This window comes from Epinephelus moara, chromosome 24 (genome assembly GCF_006386435.1).
Source record: "Epinephelus moara isolate mb chromosome 24, YSFRI_EMoa_1.0, whole genome shotgun sequence".
NCBI lineage: Eukaryota > Metazoa > Chordata > Actinopteri > Perciformes > Serranidae > Epinephelus > Epinephelus moara.
The window spans coordinates 49184437-49203367 of NC_065529.1; the positions used below are offsets into that span (position 1 = coordinate 49184437).

An 18931-nucleotide genomic window follows, 5' to 3' on the forward strand; every position below is an offset into this window, starting at 1 on the left:
TGTGCGTGTTTAATACAGTGAAGATAGAAATTAGTCAGCAGGGGGCATATGTATGACTTGCTTCTGAAATGATTTACTTTATTTAAATGGAGGAAAACATTTAACAGTTAAACAGTGTTGTGTGTTCAAAGTGTCATCTACAGAAACAGGTGTTGCAGGTGGCGTCTGTCTGAGAAACTGACCAGAAGCTGAACAAACAGTCACACCACAAATCATAATGTCAGCATGTTTTATTCAACAGTATAATAGCATTTAAACAGATAAACAGAACTGATAGAAATCACATAAAGGCAAGATACAAGTGTATAACATTTACACCATAAACAGTTTGACAGTGACTCTACACACTCTGGCTTGTTGTACGTAAGGAAAAGTTCAACATTTTAGAAAATAAACATATTAACTCCTCTGTAAGTTAGATGAGAACATTGATACCACTCTGACACATGATGAACACAACAAAGTGCACAGACATGAGCAAACATTTGTAAAGGCACAAAATATAAAAATAGGTACAATATATCAATAAAGTGACAAATGTTTTACACTATATTTGACACTTTTACAGCATTGTAGCAAACTCTGGTTCAAGTCTTGTATTTTGGTCTGAATATAAAAATATGATACAACATCATTTTGCCTCCTGCAGAAGTCTCACAACCAAATCTCAATGACACTTTTAATTGTGATACTGACACGAACATGAATGAACTAAACACAAGATGTATGTTTTGGCATCTCAGTCATTATCAAAGGGTTGAATGTTACAGTCTGATACACAGCACAGTGAAGGCCTAAAACATATCTGCCACTTCAGTCTCACACTTGTGTTAAACCCCACTCAATACTTGAATCTTAAAGCTTTTCTTTCAACACAAAAAGATTTCTTTTAGAAAGTAATTAACTCGTTAAGAAACAAAATCTAAATATTGAGACAAACGTTAAAACTTAGAAAAGTGCAAATGAAGTAGTCCATAGCAATAAGCTAGAATTATGGCCTTGTGGTTAAGAGGCCTTCTTGATTTCAACAGGTGTAAGAACACTTTTTTAATTGACAGCAGGCCTTCATCTCAGCATTTCAGTTATTTCTGTGAAGAAAACTAAATGAAATTGTTATTTTTAAAGTTTAAATTATCATTCAAGAAAAAAACTTAAAATGTCACAGGATATGAGCATAGTGAAGACCAGAGCACAAGTTTTATTTACAGAACCCGACCAAGTGTCAGAGAGACGCTGTTCAAAACTCAGCTGCCAGACTTAAGTATACGTATAAATGATTTTTAACTCTTACTAATTACTTTTAAAGCCCTACATGGCCTTGCTCCAACACACAGTATGAAGCTCAGCGTAAGCAATCAGGAACTCTTGGTGCGTTCGTTTTGTACTTGGAGGTCGGAAATTCCCAGTTCCCGGTCGAACGCACCCTGAGATCGGATTTCCAACTCGGAAACTCGGAGCAACCACATCAACCCCGACTTGCAAATTCAAGATGGCTGCCGGTCACATACATAGTGAGTACACACTATGTTACAATGGTTACCCCCCACCCCCCCACCCCCCACCCCACCACACACACACACACACACACACACACACACACACACACACACACACACACACACACACACTCCTCTACGACGTCAAATCGGGGGGTGCTGCTGCCTGTGAGTCATGTGCACCAGTATTCAGTGGCTGCTGCTCCTTCTCTCTCTCTGCAGTCTTGGAACCCTTTGAACCTGCAAAAAAATTAAACAAATTAAACAAAAATATATTCAAGAAAATCTGAACTTTCTTGATCCGACTCAGGCAGTCACCCCTCAGACATATATTTTCAAACGTATTATTCATCAGTGTCTGTTTGGAAATATAGTTAATGTGCAGATTGATTCTCTTGAAAGGTGCAGTGATGTGTATTTGTTAGTTAGCTCATAAGTTCAGGGCAGTTTTGTGGTCGACTATAAATGCTCAGTATTAGTAGTAGAATTGATTTTAAAGTTTCATTGACCACTTTTAGGACACTTCATGTGTCAGCCTGGTTGCACTGCAGGTCCTGACCCCATACTGTGTATACTGTACCAGAACATGACTGAAGATCCTCAGGTTCAGTCTGAGTCCTCGTACTACAGCCAGCTTTACGTCGAACATTAGTTTTCATCAGATGTTCAAATTTCTGGAGCTGTTTTTCTAAGGAGTTAAGAGGAAATGTCATTTGCATCTGAATTGATAATAAATCATAGTTTCATAGTTTTTAAAATATAATATAAAATGATTCATTTATATTTGATGTAGGACTCTAATTGGATCTCGTAACTTTAACGATAAACTGAAAACAGAGAAACGAGGCCCTCTGCTGTAACGTGTGCACTAATTCGGAAAAACAGCTCTTGTATTATATTCACAACTTTGTTGTATTTATTTTTATTTATTCATTATTAGAACCAGAGGACTCATATATTAATGTAGTCTCAGTGAGTTTTGTATAAAACAGACTGGTTCATATCTGAAGAGACAAACACAACTGTAAAGACTCTGGACAGATATGTTGATAGGATATATTATTAAAACTTACCTCTATCAATCCTCTTGTTGAGCCTGCGAGACCACCAAAAAAAACAAACTGCAGCAGGCCCAAAGAAGGCTAAAATTGCAGCAGCAATAAGCCATTTAACATTAATATTGCTCCTGCTGTTGTCTGAAACACATGACAAAAAGCTGATGTAACACTCAAAATGTAACTGTGTATCATGTACAGCAGATTGATCATCGACTACACATAGAGAACAGTTCAATGTGCTGCTAAAATCTATTAAAACTAAAAGTACAACACATGAGCACCTCAAGGAGGAAACTTACCAATGATATACACATATATCTCAGCATGAATCTGATGGTTGATTTCCTCCTGTGTGACAACACAGCGATAGCGGTCGGTCTTGGTCACAGTAGTTTGGAGGATGATGTCATAGCTGCCTCCTCTGTCTGTGACCTGTGTCTCCTCAGCAGGAAGGATGTTTCCATCACTGTCCTTCCACTCTGCTTTAGGTTTTGGAGAAGCACCATGAACCTCACACTGCAGCTGCATCCCATTATTTGTGGCATTGAGGACTGTGACAGATGGCTTTGGAGATGAAACTGTCAACACATTATAAAGAATAACTTAGAAAGAACAAATACATGATCAGAAATGTAATAATGTGCTTTTTGTGTTCACTCCCTCTCTGCTCGTATTTAGAAACACTCACCAACGACAAGCATTACATGGGATTTTTCTGTTCTCTGCACAAATGGAAAAACACAAGTGTAGTTTCCACTGTCAGCCATCTTTGTATTTCTGATGAATATGGAGGCGTTGCCGTGTTTCAGCTCATCTTGGAAATGAAAGACTCGCCATTTGAACTGCTCATCTTGACCTGGACGACCGTTGTTATGATGGAGGCCTTTATCATACATGAACACCCCCGTCATACCTTCATCTTTCCTCCAGTCAAAGAGTTTCTGCTCGATGTTCTCCTTGGTGCTGAGGGAACAGGGTAATGTAACATCACTCCCTTCTGACACCAACACTTTGATGACCGCTGGTCCTGGAACATAAAAACATCATATGTTTGCAACATGTGTCACCAGAATTATTTTCTTGATCTGAAAGGTTTTTGAGAGGTTACTGTGGCGCCCTCTGTTGTCCTAAAACTAACATTTCTTTTCATTAGGGGTTCAAGCCCGAAGGGCTGAAACGTTGTTGTTGTTGTTGTTGTTGTTGTTGTTGTTGTTGTTGTTGTTGTTGTTGCTGATGAGATGATACATCGTAGAGAGACAAAATTTTCACCAAAGATTGGAAGCTGTGTGCAAATGGTGCTCAAGAAATATAATGCCAATCGGCCAGATGTGGGCGCTATAACTAAGGTCGAAGAACTTTTGTTTTGTCACATTGACTTGAAATTCGACACACATGTCCAACTGAATGTGCTCTACAAAAGTCCTCAGAACCATTAAGGTCTGCCTGACTAGACTGTCTGCCACATTTAATTTTTTGAAAAACACATTTTTGACATGCCCTCCTCAGGCATAGGTCCAATTTCTACTAGATTTTCTGTGCATCATGATTGGATGAAGTTTATCAAAAAATATCAACAGTGGAGATTTAACACATCCCTGCTTGGAGATGAAATATTTAAATCAAAAATGAAAGTATGGATTAAAAACTATATAGAAGAAAATAATGATCCTAATATAGACCCAAACATAATCTGGGAAGCTGATAAAGCCACTTTGAGAGGCTTAATGATATTCTACACCTCATTTCAAAAAAAAGAAGAGATGGCACAAACAAAAAAACTAGAAAAAGAAATTGAAAGATGTGAAACACTTCATAAAGCTGCAACTACAGAAGAAAACTGGAAACAATTGGTCACAGCCAGAGCAAAATTAAACATCAAAACTTCAAATGTAATCATGCAAAAAATGAATTATATTAGACAAAAGCATTATGAGTTTGGCAACAAACCTAGCAAACTACTGGCCCATCAATTGAAAAAAGAACAAGCAGAAAGGATTATAAAAGCAATTTGTTTTAAAAGCAATATAACATACCACCCAAAAGAAATTAATCAGGCTTTTCAAGAATATTACAGCACACTGTACAAATCTCAAAGTAACTATACACAGGATGAACTGGAGCATTATTTAGAAAATTTTAAATTACCAAAACTTTCTGAGTCTGATCAACAGAGTCTTAACGCACCTTTCACAGAACAAGAAATACTGGCAGCAATCAACTCAATGCCCATAGACAAGAGTCCAGGCCCAGACGGCATTCCGGCTCAATTGTATAAAGAATATTGGATGGATCTCAAACCTATTTTTATGTCAATGATTAACAACTTTATTCATAATAAGGTATTGCCACAAACAACGAGCTTAGCAAACATTACTGTATTACATAAAATTGGTAAAAATCCGTTGGAATGCTCATCATATAGATCCATAAGTCTCCTAGACCATGATTATAAAATTATTACTAAAGTATTAGCAAAAAGACTTGAAACCGTCATGCCTAAACTGATCAACCCAGATCAATCTGGATTTATTAAGGGAAGATACCGATAACATTAGACGACTGTTGAACATAACTAATCACCTGAACGACAGTCGGAGGCCTTCTCTGCTCCTATCTTTGGATGCAGAGAAGGCCTTCGATAGAATCGAGTGGAACTTCCTTTTTAGTGTACTGCATAAACTAAATATGGGTTCAAATTTCGTTGAATGGATTAAAACAATTTACCAAACTCCCAAAGCAGCAGTTATTACTAACAGTATAACATCTAATTTCTTTCCCTTGATGAGATGCCCGCTGTCAAGCACACTGTTTGCGGCGGTGAATGAAATATTGGCTACAAGTGTACGAGATGATAATAATATAGAAGGAGTGTGTATTGATGAGGATGAGCATAAAATATCTTTATACACTGACGACATAGTTATAGACACCCAGAAAAATCCTTACCACACTTATATAACACAATTGAACAATTGGGAAAATACTCAGGATACAAGATAAATTACAATAAATCGAATGCTTGTCTCCTACATATGAATCTAACAGAAAAAATGCAGAAATCATATCCGTTTCAGTGGTCTTCAGAGGGTTCTAAATATTTAGAAGTATATTTTACACCACAACTAAATGATTTATTTGAAATGAATTACATTCCTCTTACAAATGAGATTAATGCAGACTTATGCAAGTGGGCCAATTTACCTCTATCCCTGTTAGGAAGGATAAACGTTATTAGGATGAATATTCTTCCAAGACTAAACTTTCTTTTTCAAACCTTGCCTTGTCACTTACCTACAACTTTTTTAATACATTGAATAAACACATTTCAAAATTTATCTGGTCTAAAAAGAAACCAAGGATTAAATTATCGACTCTCATGAAACCTGAACCCATGGGCGTTCTAGGTCTACCCAACTTCCAATATTATTTTTGGTCAGCACAACTTCATACTGTGGTGTCATGGATGTTGGGAAGACCAGACTCACGCTGGGTACAGATAGAAGCAGGATATGTTGACCCATTACCTTTGGATTCTCTTATATTCATAAAGCATTTTAACAAAATAAAAAACATGAAGCAATACTTTACTGTTGTTAACACTCTATCTGCATGGAAGGACTGCTCAAGAAAATTTGATATCACTAAATGTATTTCTGTCCACTCACCTATTCATCAAAACCCTGATTCAAAAAAATAATTATCTGTAATTGACATCAACGGATGGAGACATTTGGGGATAACTCAACTTAAAGACTTGTTTCATAAAAAGATGCAATTAACATCATTTCATGAGTTAAAAACAGAATTTGATATCCCCAGTTCGGATTTCTTTAGATGTATGCAAATTCAGAGTATTATACGTTCACTTATCAAAGAAAACAAGTTAAATTTCGAACTGACCGAACTGAAATATTAAAAAGTTCATCCTCAATTAAAGGTATAATCAGCAAAACCTATGATATCCTAAACAAGGGATGCCAAACAGTTTTTCCAACTCTATTAAAGAGTTGGCAAACAGATCTGGCAATGAATCTGGATGAGAATACCTGGAAAAACATCTGTGACAGAATATATTTTTTAATAAAATTAAAGAAACCAATTTCAAATTTATACACAAATTCTATCTCACTCCTATAAAAATGCATAAAATCTCTATAGAAAACTCTCCAAACTGCCCAAGATGCAAAATAAAAGAGGGAACATTCCTGCATATGTTCTGGCAATGCGACAAATTAGGTAGCTTCTGGAATATGATCCATTCATTTACAAAGTCTTAAAATTAGAATTTGTATCATCTCCATGTGTTTATTTATTGAATGATATAGTTGATTGCCATTTAGACCTGAAGAAAAGTAGACTGTTGATTTTCATAACGTATTTTACAAAAAAATGTATACTTCTCGTATGGAAAAGTGAATCTTCGCCAACCTTCGACATGTTTTTGAACTCTATATCTCAACTCCTTCCTTTAGAAAAAATAACACTGGAAAGGTACAACCGAGGTCACTTATTTCATGACCTTTGGCAACCATTATATGCTCAACTGGAAAAATCTGATTCATGAATTCATTCAATCTGTCACTGCTCATGTATTAGCACTAACAATTTTTTTTTTCTTAACTCTATTTTGCTTATCATTATTTCTGTTTTTTTTTTTTTTTTAATTTTAATTTTGCTTATTGTTAGGTTTATTTTTTTAATTTTTCTTTTCTTTTATGTATGTGGACGGGATGATGGAATGGGGTGGGTGTGGGGTCTGTATGAATATACGCCTTGAAAACTGCTGTATATATTTGTGTAATTTAATGAAAATAAAAAGAAGTTAAACAAAAAATATCAACAGCTTTTTGATATGTCATTGGGTTTTGATGATATTGACCAGTGAACTTTAAAGGGGGCGTGGCTCAGCACATTAATGGATTTACTCCTTAACCGTTGAGCCAATCATCACAAAACTTGTAGGACATGTCCAAACCCTGAAAGTTTTATTCAAATTGACCACTAGGGGGGCTCTACACATGCAAAAAGAAAAAAAATCTCATAATCAGCTACAGAGATTTGTATGACATTCTGCTTGCATCATCAGCAGTCATGACTCAGTCAATACACAAAATTTGGAAATTATCGCTTAAAGGGGGCGTAAGTCTAAATTTCCACACATTTCACAGTCCATACTTGAAAAAATCATAATAGATCACCAGTGTGTCCGACAGAGCTGAAATTTTTTCAGCACATCCACTGAATTGTGACAAAACTTTGTCATGCTATATGCAAATTACAGGACATAAATAAAAGATAATATGATTTAGCAATAAATACTGAATCTGCATGTTCTAATGTGTTTCTAATGCTTAAACATATGTAACACCAAGTTTGTTAAAAAACAACACTTATTTTAATTTGCCACCATCTTGGGAATATGCAAATTAGGGGTCCAGATGCATCCAATCAGAAAAACAAGCACTCCTATGTGTTTCTCATGGGCAGAAAACATCAAATAAACACCAACTTTGCATTTGTGGCTCATCTAGTTCAAATGTTAGAGCTGAAATCAACCTGATCTCACAGAATTACGTGAAATGACCACGACCTCTTAACACCACATTCCGTGGTGGCAGCACGTAATGAGTTAAAATTACGTGCCAGTACCACGAAAACAATGCCAATGTAAAGTCAATCAGGATCCATTGTAGTGGTGGACACACGGATTCCCTGATTCAATAACGTCACGTCAACCTCGTTTTCCTCAGTGATATCTTTAACATTCCTGTATACACACAAAAACACAAAAGTGTCCTTGATAACTCAACAATATGACAGGTTAATGTCGAGGCCATAAAATAAAATAAATGTATTTTGCCAGCTTTTGACAGCGTAGAGCTTTAAGAGCATTGTGCTGTGGGCGGATGGGGTGCGTTCCACTACGGTTTTGTAGCTACTGTCTGCCGTCTGTGGGCTTCATTCCATTTCAAATTGCCGTCCGTCTGCCGTAACCGAATCCAAATGCCACTAATAAATAAATAAATAACAAGAAAAAAAATAAAGCTGAGCACCAAAGAACCAGAGAGGAAACACCATCACATGGAGCTGTCTGCCCCTGGCAACCCGGCCACCCTCCACCCCACCAGGGGAGAGCGGACCCAAAGCCAGCGCCACAGAACCAGCTGATTCCATTAAATGTTCCCTTCATTAAAAGGCAATCAAAACCATTAATATTTGTGATTATTTTAATATTTTCTTGTAAACTCTTTTCTCCCCTGGCATATGTGATATATGACATATATGTGTAATGTTTAAGATTTACATTCTGTAAACTTCATATGTGTTAAAAAAAAAGTTTTGAAAAAATTAAAATAAAAAATTGGCTGAAATGGTTACTAGTCGGCAACCATATTGGATTTTGCCACAGTCAACAGAATGCCTATCTGCGATGTTCAATTTCCAGATTCCTTTGAAATTCATTAATTTAAATATGTAGGCCTACTGAATTTGGTGCTTTTAACACAAAATGAACGACTGTCTTGAGTTTGTGAGCTATGCTACTCTACACACTGCTCTGAACACTCTTCAGTTTCTTTAGGCGACAGAGCCAACAAACTAACCAAGGCCTACATGAAGTGCTGAGCCCAACCTCCTGTCAAACAAACTTCATAAACTACAAAGTTAATGGTTCTTACCTTTTTCATCACAAAGAGTTTTTCCAGTGAAACACAGCAGGCAAAAACACAGCAGGTCCAGCTGAAGCTTCATGACTGTCTATCTGAACTTTGGATTCAATGTTGTTGCAAACAGTCGGGTGTGTTCTTATCAACGCAACACCGAGTTTGACTTTAGTTTCGTTTTCGTCTCACATTGCCACAGGTGTGAAACCTTCAGAATAAAAGCCTGTTTTAATCACTGTTACTTATTGTAACTGTAGCCTAATTATTACTGTTATTAGTAGCAGCAGTAAACCTTCAATGTCCTCAGCTTTATTTTTCTTTTATTGTCATTTTACTGTGTTTGTTTTTTCTCTTTGTAACACCTTCCTCTCTCTGCTGTGTCACAGCTCTGCCTTTATTCTTTAAAGCTGCTTAAAGCCCGAGTTTGTTTTGGTGTCTGGGAGTTCTGTGGTGCTGTGGGTTGGAGAGTAGGAAACTTTTCTGCTGGTTCACTGTACAAATATATTTATGAGTAACTGCTTTATTTCTCATTCATACTGCAACATGCCAAACAGCATCAGAGAAACACTCATTTGTGACTGAAACTGCTTTAATCGGTGTTTTTACCGGGTTAAATCACGTGGTGTGTTTGTTTGGAGGAGAGGAGACCTGTGTGTAATGATAAGTGCTAACAAAAGTGTCACCAGTAGGTGGCAGTATGTCATCAGGAGGCCACATATAAAAGTGAAAATGTTGTAACAGAAGTGTTGAAGTTACGTGGGAGTTATCCAGTGGAGCAGAGGAATAAACAGCTAGCTGAAGCTAGCATAAAGTTCTAAATGATGTTTATTAATGTATAGACAAGAACTTTACACTGTGTGGATAATATTTCATATTTAGACTTCTCATCTTAGGCAGGACTTCACAAAATCCTTCAAATCAAATCAAAACACCATATTTTCATGTGGAATAGGCTTGTTAATATAATCAATATCATGCTGTGCCAAATGTGTATTACATGTATTTGTTGCACTATGTTAAATACGAATGCCTTGTTTGAAATAATATTTATTCCTTTTAAATAATATTTGTAATCATTGTAAAATAATCTTTTTCTCTGGCTTTTAGTTCCAAACATAATCAATCAGTATTGACAACTAATAATCATAAAGCCCATCAATAAAATCAAATTACTCCTCTACTTTATCAGACTGACAACACATTACTGTATTACATGATGAAATTAATTACCATATCTACACACAGCGCCGTCTCACTAATTAATCTTGCGGTTTGTGCGACTGTCAAACACACACATACACACACACACATATACACACCAACAGCGTCTCTGCCGTCATCTGAGCATTGATGCAAAACCTTTTCTCTGACCTGTTTCTCTGTGCAGGAGACAAACACAGGAAGCGCACCTGCACAGGTGACATTAATTAAATCCATAATGCGTCACCGGAAGCTAAAATCGCCACACCTTTTAAATTAAAAGACTCTACTCTGCTTTTTAGTGCTCCTTAAATTACATAACTCTGAAACCAAAGCAAAGGAATGAAAAAGAAAAGAACAGCATTTTAATTTGTGCCTGAACAGTTTATAAAGAGTTTATTGAGCTTCAGAAGGAGCAGAGTTTTCTCAACATCCTTCAGTTCATCACAAACACTCAACATCAACACATCTGGAGATACATGGTTTTCACTGGACAGGAAAGGGATGGAGAACTGTCATCTGAGCAGTAACTAAGGCTGTCAGACAGATGCAGTAAAAGTACAATAGTTACCTGTGAGATGTAGAGGGGGAAAGTATAAAGTTACCTTAAATGGAAATATAAATAAAGTACCTTGAATGTGTAGTCAGCTACAGCAGTTGAGTCAATGTACTTGGTTGGACTCCACCACTGTAGCTCATGTAGTATGAATCTCTCCACTCAATATTACTGATATATAAAAGCTAATGAAACTGATCTTAACTCAAGGTCCCCTTACTGTAACTTTAACCACATCTCACTGTCTTCATCATCACATGGAGTTTGAGATGGATGTGACTGACTCTGAAAAAGCAGATGGACCTTAAGTTAGGATTTAAATTAAATTTGACTTTTTTTTGTTCCTAACTTCCTGTGTGACGCAAACTGTAAAGGCACACTATTTAAAGACACAGCGACATCCAGTGGATTTCTTTAGCATGACACAGCTAACCAGAGTGGTGGAGATAGCTCCATCAGGTTAGCTTCAACACATTCTTCATTGAGATACAGTGACTCAAAATGTGCTAAACCAAACGGTTGAGAATGCTAAAGGGTTAACCAAATTTAAAACAGATTTTATACATATCTTTTTTTTACTGAAGCATCGCAGGTTAGTATAAATGTAAGCAGTATATATGTGGAGCCCCTGAAGCCAAACTGCTATTTAAAATAGTTTGGATGTAAGGTCCAGGTAAGGCGAGAGGGAACAACATCTGTGGGACTAGTAGAAGGTTTCAAATGACCAATTATATCATTTAACTGTGAAAGAGACACAGGCTCAAAGTCCTTAAAAACAGCAGAGCAAGTGACAGCAGTGGAGGGGTCATAAGAAGGTGGTGAAATGCGTGATCTAATGGTCATGATCTTGTCAATAAAAAAAGTGAAGAAAGTTTTCACAGATTTCTGGGGACACATCAAGGCAAGCAGAAGGAGGGGTGTTGAGAATATTATTAATGGTGTCAAACAGAACACGAGGTTTGTGGCAGCTATTAGAGAAAATGTTCAGTTCAAAACCTGAAGGAAAAGTACTTATACCACACTGGGAAAATACTCCAGCATGACAACTTGTGATTTCTTCACAAAGACAACTTCTGGTGATGTCACTTTAATTAATGTCAAGTTGTCATAATCAAGACAACCCAAACAATGTCAACTTGTCATTACAAAAACCCAATGACACTTAATGACAGCAGTCATAAACATTTATGACATGTACATAATAATAAGATAAAATCAGACACCTTCAAGTAAAGTGTTAGCGTTAAAGCGTATAAGTATCTTACACAAAATCCTGATAGCAGCCATCAGTGTGTGCCGCTGCAGCTGTGATGAAGGTGAGGTTTTACTCAGCCATCCCATGATGTCAGTCTGCATGAAGCAGCAGCCAACACTATGAGAGGAACTTCATTAGTCACTTAAAGTTACGTATGATGATGTTTCACAAGACTAAACTGAATTTAATCCTGGTTTTCTTTTGAGAATATTAGTGCTGAACATCAGCTGTTAGCAGTTTAGTTAGAACAGTGATGTTACCTGCCTTCACAGTCCCAAATATCTGTAAACTCCAGTGATGTGTGTCTCCAGAGGAATAGAGTCTGTTTCCTAATGTAGTCTTATTCATAGAAAAAAGACTTGAAATGTTTGAAGATGAATCACACAGAAGAAACAACTCAGGTTTGTGCCATAAAGTACACTGTCAGGAAGTCCATGTTTAATAGGAAAATGTGTGTGTGTGTGTGTGTGTGTGTGTGTGTGTGTGTGTGTGTGTGTGTGTGCGTGTGTGCGTGTAATACTGTGAAGATAGATGGACTCCTACTGACTCACTTTAATGTTGTAAAAAAACAATCACATCTACAGAGATGTTTTTAACCCTTCATGCAACATATTACATGTCTCCACTGTTCATCTGTATGATCAGTGTGATGCAAACTGGATACATAAATCACTGATGTGTGACTTGCCTCTGAAATGATTTACTTTATTTAAATGGAGGAAAACATTTAACAGTTAAACAGTGTTGTGTGTTCAAAGTGTCATCTACAGAAACAGGTGTTGCAGGTGGCGTCTGTCTGAGAAACTGACCAGAAGCTGAACAAACAGTCACACCACAAATCATAATGTCAGCATGTTTTATTCAACAGTATAGTAGCATTTAAACAGATAAACAGAACTGATAGAAATCACATAAAGGCAAGATACAAGTGTATAACATTTACACCATAAACAGTTTGACAGTGACACTACACACTCTGGCTTGTTGTACGTAAGGAAAAGTTCAACATTTTAGAAAATAAACATATTCACTCCTCTGTAAGTTAGATGAGAACATTGATACCACTCTGACACATGAACACAACAAAGTGCACAGACATGAGGAAACATTTGTAAAGGTACGAAATATAAAAATAGGTACAATATATGAATGAAGTGGAAAAGAATTTACACTATATTTGACACTTTTAAAGTATTGTAGCAAACTCTGGTTCAAGTCTTGTATTTTGGTCTGAATATAAAAATATGATACAACATCATTTTGCCTCCTGCAGAAGTCTCACAACCAAATCTCAATGACACTTTTAATTGTGATACTGACACGAACATGAATGAACTAAACACAAGATGTATGTTTTGGCATCTCAGTCATTATCAAAGGGTTGAATGTTACAGTCTGATACACAGCACAGTGAAGGCCTAAAACATATCTGCCACTTCAGTCTCACACTTGTGTTAAACCCCACTCAATACTTGAATCTTAAAGCTTTTCTTTAAACACAAAAACATTGTTTAATACTAATATAATACTGAGACAAACCTTAAAATTTAGAAAAGTGCAAATGAAGTAGCCCATAGCAATAAGATAGAATTATGGCCTTGTGGTTAAGAGGCCTTCTTGATTTCAACAGGTGTAAGAAACCATTTTTTTTTAAATTTACAGCAGGCCTATGTCTCAACATTTCAGTCATTTCTGTGAAAATTCAATTGTTTTTTAAGTTTAAATTATTATTCTCCAACTCAGTGGGTATGGACTTGTTCAAAACTCTACATAACTCCCCTCCTTGCAACGCTACACAGGCTACCTGTTAAGTACAGAATCATTTTAACTCTTACTAATTCCTTTTAAAGCCCTACATGGCCTCGCTCCAACATACAGTATAGATTTACTTACGCCCTATGAGCCTAGCCGCTGCCTGCGCTCCTCAGGTAGGACCTTCCTAACTGTTCCCACAGCTCCTGTTGTTACAAAAGGAAACGGGGCATTTACTGTTAAAGCCCCACAGCTGTGGATCTCCTAACCTGAGGAACTTAGGTTAGCAAACTCAGTGTCTTCGTTAAAAACACTCCTCAAAACACACTTTACAAGAAGGCTTTTTACAGTAAATCTGTTGTTTGTCTAGTTTCTATCCTTCTTTTATCTATTTCATTATTTATTTATTCATACACACTCTGATGTATCTGGTCTGAGGTTTTGTTCAACTTTTTTATCTTGATAGTGTATACTATCTTATTTGTCTCATAGAGCCCTTTGTAACTGTGTTTTGTAAAGTGCTATACAAATTAAGCTCATCATTATATTATAATTAAACATAATACACACATAGAATCATATAGAGTTCCTCAAAACATCACAAAAAAATTCAAAGTAAAAAACAAAAATCAAATTTCTCATTTTTACAGAAACAACTTGCAGGTGTTGTGTTCACTGTTTGGATTTATCAGTTGTTCTGTACTGTTATTGTTATGCACTGAATATAATACAAAATATCCATAAAATACATCGCTTCATCAACGGTCTTCAGTTTACTCAATAACAGAAAACAGGTCCTTTCAGGAAGAAGGTTGACAAACACTGATTCATACCATCAACACAGTTTAAAGGTGGACACCCAAAATTCACAAATTCAGCATCAGTAGTAGTTTATGGCCAGATAACATTATGATGTTGCTGTGAAGCTGTCCTTTGTTATATAAAATGACTTCATCATTTTAGGGCTGTAGTCTCCTGGTCGACTAGTCGATTATTTGGTCGCTATGGTCTCATCCGACCAAATTCTCACAAGTTGAATAATCGCCGTGTTACTTTCATAAGGAGACAGTGCTACATCAACAGCTTTCCAGGATTAATCCATTATTTCCTGCGGCGGGGGGACAGGCTAAGTTACCTGTTAGCGATGGGCAATGCAGTTCTTTAGATGTTACTGAATCACTAGAATCAGCTCATTAAAAAGATTCGTTCAAAAGATTTGTTCACCGAATCGTTCAGTGCTTGGCGGGAGGAGCCCTGACTGTGCACTGCGTAGTCCGACTCAGTCCCTCTCTGTTGCTGCTGCTGCATCTGCCCTGCACTGGTGAGTCTCATTACTGGCCAGCCTAACGTTTTAAGTTTTTTTATCTGGAAACTAAGTCTGGTAAAACAATGGGGAGGTGTGTGAATGTGTTCATGTAGCGTGACTCCTGGCTACATTAGCCTTTAGCTTGGAGAAAACAGTCCCTATGAAAGTGTATCACTGAGAAGAAATTATTTGAATCACTCAGGGATCGTGGTTACATCGCTCACCGAGTGATTCGTTCACCGAGGCAGTCCCTCCTGCACCCTGGCTGCTTCACTACTCGCGAGTGATTCATCGTTCGCACAGACCAAATCGGGAGTTCCACTCCTGGCCTGCATGCTCGCTGCTGAGCTCAACTGAACTGAGAAATGAACTAATCAGTTCCGGAAGTGATTTAGTTCAGTACGTTCACTAAACAGATTTGTTCTTTTGAACGATTCGTTCACGAACGACACAACACTATTACCTGTGAAAATGGGGGTGTTTTCGAAACACCCCCCTTGTTGACAGAAAGTTGAACTCGCCCACCCTCACGCTCAGCGTCGCAGTGACGCAGACCTCCTGTCTGTTTCTGTAAGCTGAAACCATTTCCCTCAGTGGAAACAAAGCTTGTATTTACTTGTATTTCACAGATAAGAAATAATAAATTGTGAAGACAATAAAGCCTCCACTAAAATAGCATTTTAAGTCTTGTGTGTGATTTATCCTGGCTTCATATGAGCAGAGGAAATCTCTGCTAGCTGCTAGGCTAATTTATACAATGTAAAATGCCATAGACTTGTGCTAATAACGTTAGCATGTTGTATTTGTGGGGAAAATGTGTCCAGATAAAGACAAGTGTTTGTCTGTGAATGCTGCGAGTTATAGTGAAGCTGATTTGTGTACTTGTGTTTGAAACTGTCTCTATTAAGCCATGTTTAATGTGTGTTTTGAATCAACTATATAAATAAAGTTTAATTTGAACTAAACTTTACAGCACTTAACACAGTCCTCCACCGCCAACTAGTGTTTTGGAGGTGTAACTGCAGAGTGACACAGACAGACCACCAGAAGTAAAAATAACGTGCAGATTTTTTTTTTCCCCATGACAAATCGATTAGTTGAAGATTATGTGCAACTTTAGTCGACCAAGATTTTCTTTGGTTGACTACAGCCCTAATCATTTTATCCTATTATTAATTTGACACAAATGCTATTATAACTAGTGTACACATTTTTGAGTTATGGCCAAAAATCATGTTTTGTGAGGTCACAGTGATCTTGACCACCAAAATCAATCTGTTCATCCTTGAGTCCAAGTGGATGTTGGTGCCAAATTTTAAAAAAGATTCCCTCAAGATGTTCTTGAGATATCACATTCACAAGAATGATACGGACGATGAACCAAAAACATAATGACTCCAACCTCAGAGGTCATAAAAACAGCTTCAAACCAACATTAAATGGAATCTGAACACACAAACACATCTAAACTCACCTGCCAGCAATCAGCCGCACCTGGAAGGTGTAATGCAGAGCTGTTTGTCAGCTGTGACGTACACTCAACTACACTCAAACATACCCCCCCCCCCCACACACACACACACACACAAACACTCCTCTACGACGTCGAATCGGGGGGTGCTGCTGCCTGTGAGTCATGTGCACCCATATTCAGTAGTTGCTGCTCCTTCTCTCTCTCTACAACCTTGGAACCCTCTGAACCTGCAGAAAAGTAAAACAATTATATTAAAGAAAACTTGAACTTTCTTGATCCGACTCAGGCAGTCACCCCTCAGACATATATTTTCAAACGTATTATTCATCAGTGTCTGTTTGGAAATATATTTAATGTGCAGACTGATTCTCTTGAAAGGTGCAGTGATGTGTATTTGTTAGTTAGCTCATAAGTTCAGGGCAGTTTTGTGGTCGACTTTTGTGGTCCTGACCCCATACTGTGTATACTGTACCAGAACATGACTGAAGATCCTCAGGTTCAGTCTGAGTCCTCGTACCACAGTCGGCAATGCGTTGAACATTAGTTTTCATCAGATGTTCAAATTTCTGGAGCTGTGTCGCTAAGGAGTTAAGAGGAAATGTCATTTGAATCTAAAATGATAATAAATCATAGTTTTTAAAATGTAATATAAAATGATTCATTTATATTTGATGTAGGACTCTAATTGGATCTTGTAACTTTAACGATAAACTGTCTGAAAACAGAGAAATGAGGCCCTCTGCTGTAACGTGTGCACTGATTCGGAAAAACAGACTCTTGTATTATATTCACAACTTTGTTGTATTTATTTTTATTTATTCATTATTAGAACCAGAGGACTCATATATTAATGTAGTCTCAGTGAGTTTTGTATAAAACAGACTGGTTCATATCTGAAGAGACAAACACAACTGTAAAGACTCTGGACAGATATGTTGATAGGATATATTATTAAAACTTACCTCTATCAATCCTCTTGTTGAGCCCGCGAGACCACCAAAAAAAACAAACTGCAGCAGGCCCAAAGAAGGCTAAAATTGCAGCAGCAATAAGCCATTTAACATTAATATTGCTCCTGCTGTTGTCTGAAACACATGACAAAAAGCTGATGTAACACTCAAAATGTAACTGTGTATCATGTACAGCAGATTGATCATTGACTACACATAGAGAACAGTTCAATGTGCTGCTAAAATCTATCAAAACTAAAAGTACAACACATGAGCACCTCAAGGAGGAAACTTACCAGTGATATCCACAGATATCTCAGCATGAATCTGATGGTTGATTTCCTCCTGTGTGACAACACAGCGATAGCGGTCGGTCTCGGTCACAGTAGTTTGGAGGATGATGTCATAGCTGCCTCCTCTGTCTGTGACCTGTGTCTCCTCAGCAGGAAGGATGTTTCCATCACTGTCCTTCCACTCTGCTTTAGGTTTTGGAGAAGCACCATGAACCTCACACTGCAGCTGCATCCAATGATATGTCCCTTTGAGGACTGTGACAGATGGCTTTGGAGATGAAACTGTCAACACATTATAAAGAATAACTTAGAAAGAACAATTACATGATCAGAAATGTAATAATGTGCTTTTTGTGTTCACTCCCTCTCTGCTCGTATTTAGAAACACTCACCAACAACAAGATCAATGTGGAAAATTTGAGGTGTCTGAAGAAGTGGAAAAAAGCAGGTGTAGTCTCCACTGTCAGCCATCTTTGTAGTTCTGATGATGATGGAGGCGTTGCCGTGTTTCATCTCATCTTGGAAATGAAAGACTCGACCTTTGAACTGCTCATCTTGACCTGAACCACCGTTGTTGTGATGGAGGCCTTTATCATACATGAACACCCCCATCATACCATCATCTTTCCTCCAGACAAAGAGTTTCTGCTCGATGTTCTCCTTGGTGCTGAGGGAACAGGGTAATGTAACATCACTCCCTTCTGACACCACCACTTTGATGGCCGCTGGTCCTGGAACATAAAAACATCATTTAAATATATTTGTCACATGTGTCACCAGAATTATTTTCCAGACCTGGGGTCCGTTTCACAAAGCAGGTTCAACAAACTCTGAGTCTAATCCTGAACTCTGAGTTGATGTACTCTGAGATAGGAAACTCTGAGTTTCCGGTTCCAGAACAGCTGATTTGAATCAGTTTAATCAACTCG

General features: G+C 37.4%; 2 protein-coding genes across 2 annotated transcripts in view; both read right to left on the bottom strand.

The window, feature by feature from the left end:
• Positions 1-215: 215 nt before the first annotated feature.
• Positions 216-9375, bottom strand: LOC126385772 (putative butyrophilin subfamily 2 member A3). The gene is made up of 6 exons (XM_050037716.1): positions 9232-9375; positions 3243-3581; positions 2854-3132; positions 2570-2692; positions 2077-2184; positions 216-1736 (listed from the first exon to the last, which is right to left on the bottom strand). The coding sequence occupies exons 1-6, from the start codon at positions 9302-9304 to the stop codon at positions 1633-1635; spliced, it is 1026 nt and encodes a 341-aa protein (XP_049893673.1). The 5' UTR covers positions 9305-9375; the 3' UTR covers positions 216-1632.
• A 3694-nt stretch (positions 9376-13069) lies between these two features.
• The window catches only part of LOC126385773 (CD276 antigen-like), a 12577-nt gene continuing 6715 nt past the window's right edge, over positions 13070-18931 (bottom strand). Inside the window, exons 2-6 of the mRNA XM_050037717.1 lie at positions 18395-18733; positions 18006-18284; positions 17722-17844; positions 17232-17339; positions 13070-16986 (exon numbers count right to left, since the gene is read on the bottom strand). Coding sequence (XP_049893674.1) covers positions 16883-16986; positions 17232-17339; positions 17722-17844; positions 18006-18284; positions 18395-18733 — 953 coding nt within the window. The 3' untranslated portion in view covers positions 13070-16882. The remainder of the gene's footprint in view (positions 16987-17231; positions 17340-17721; positions 17845-18005; positions 18285-18394; positions 18734-18931) is intronic.

Excerpts from the sequence above, each read along its gene's own strand:
- LOC126385772 (XM_050037716.1), bottom strand. The coding sequence starts at position 9,304 with ATGAAGCTTCAGCTGGACCTGCTGTGTTTTTGCCTGCTGTGTTTCACT. Across the intron at positions 3,133-3,242 it reads CCATGTAATGCTTGTCGTTG|TTTCATCTCCAAAGCCATCT; the intron begins GTGAGTGTTTCT and ends ATGTGTTGACAG. Across the intron at positions 1,737-2,076 it reads GGATCTTCAGTCATGTTCTG|GTTCAAAGGGTTCCAAGACT; the intron begins GTACAGTATACA and ends ATTTTTTTGCAG.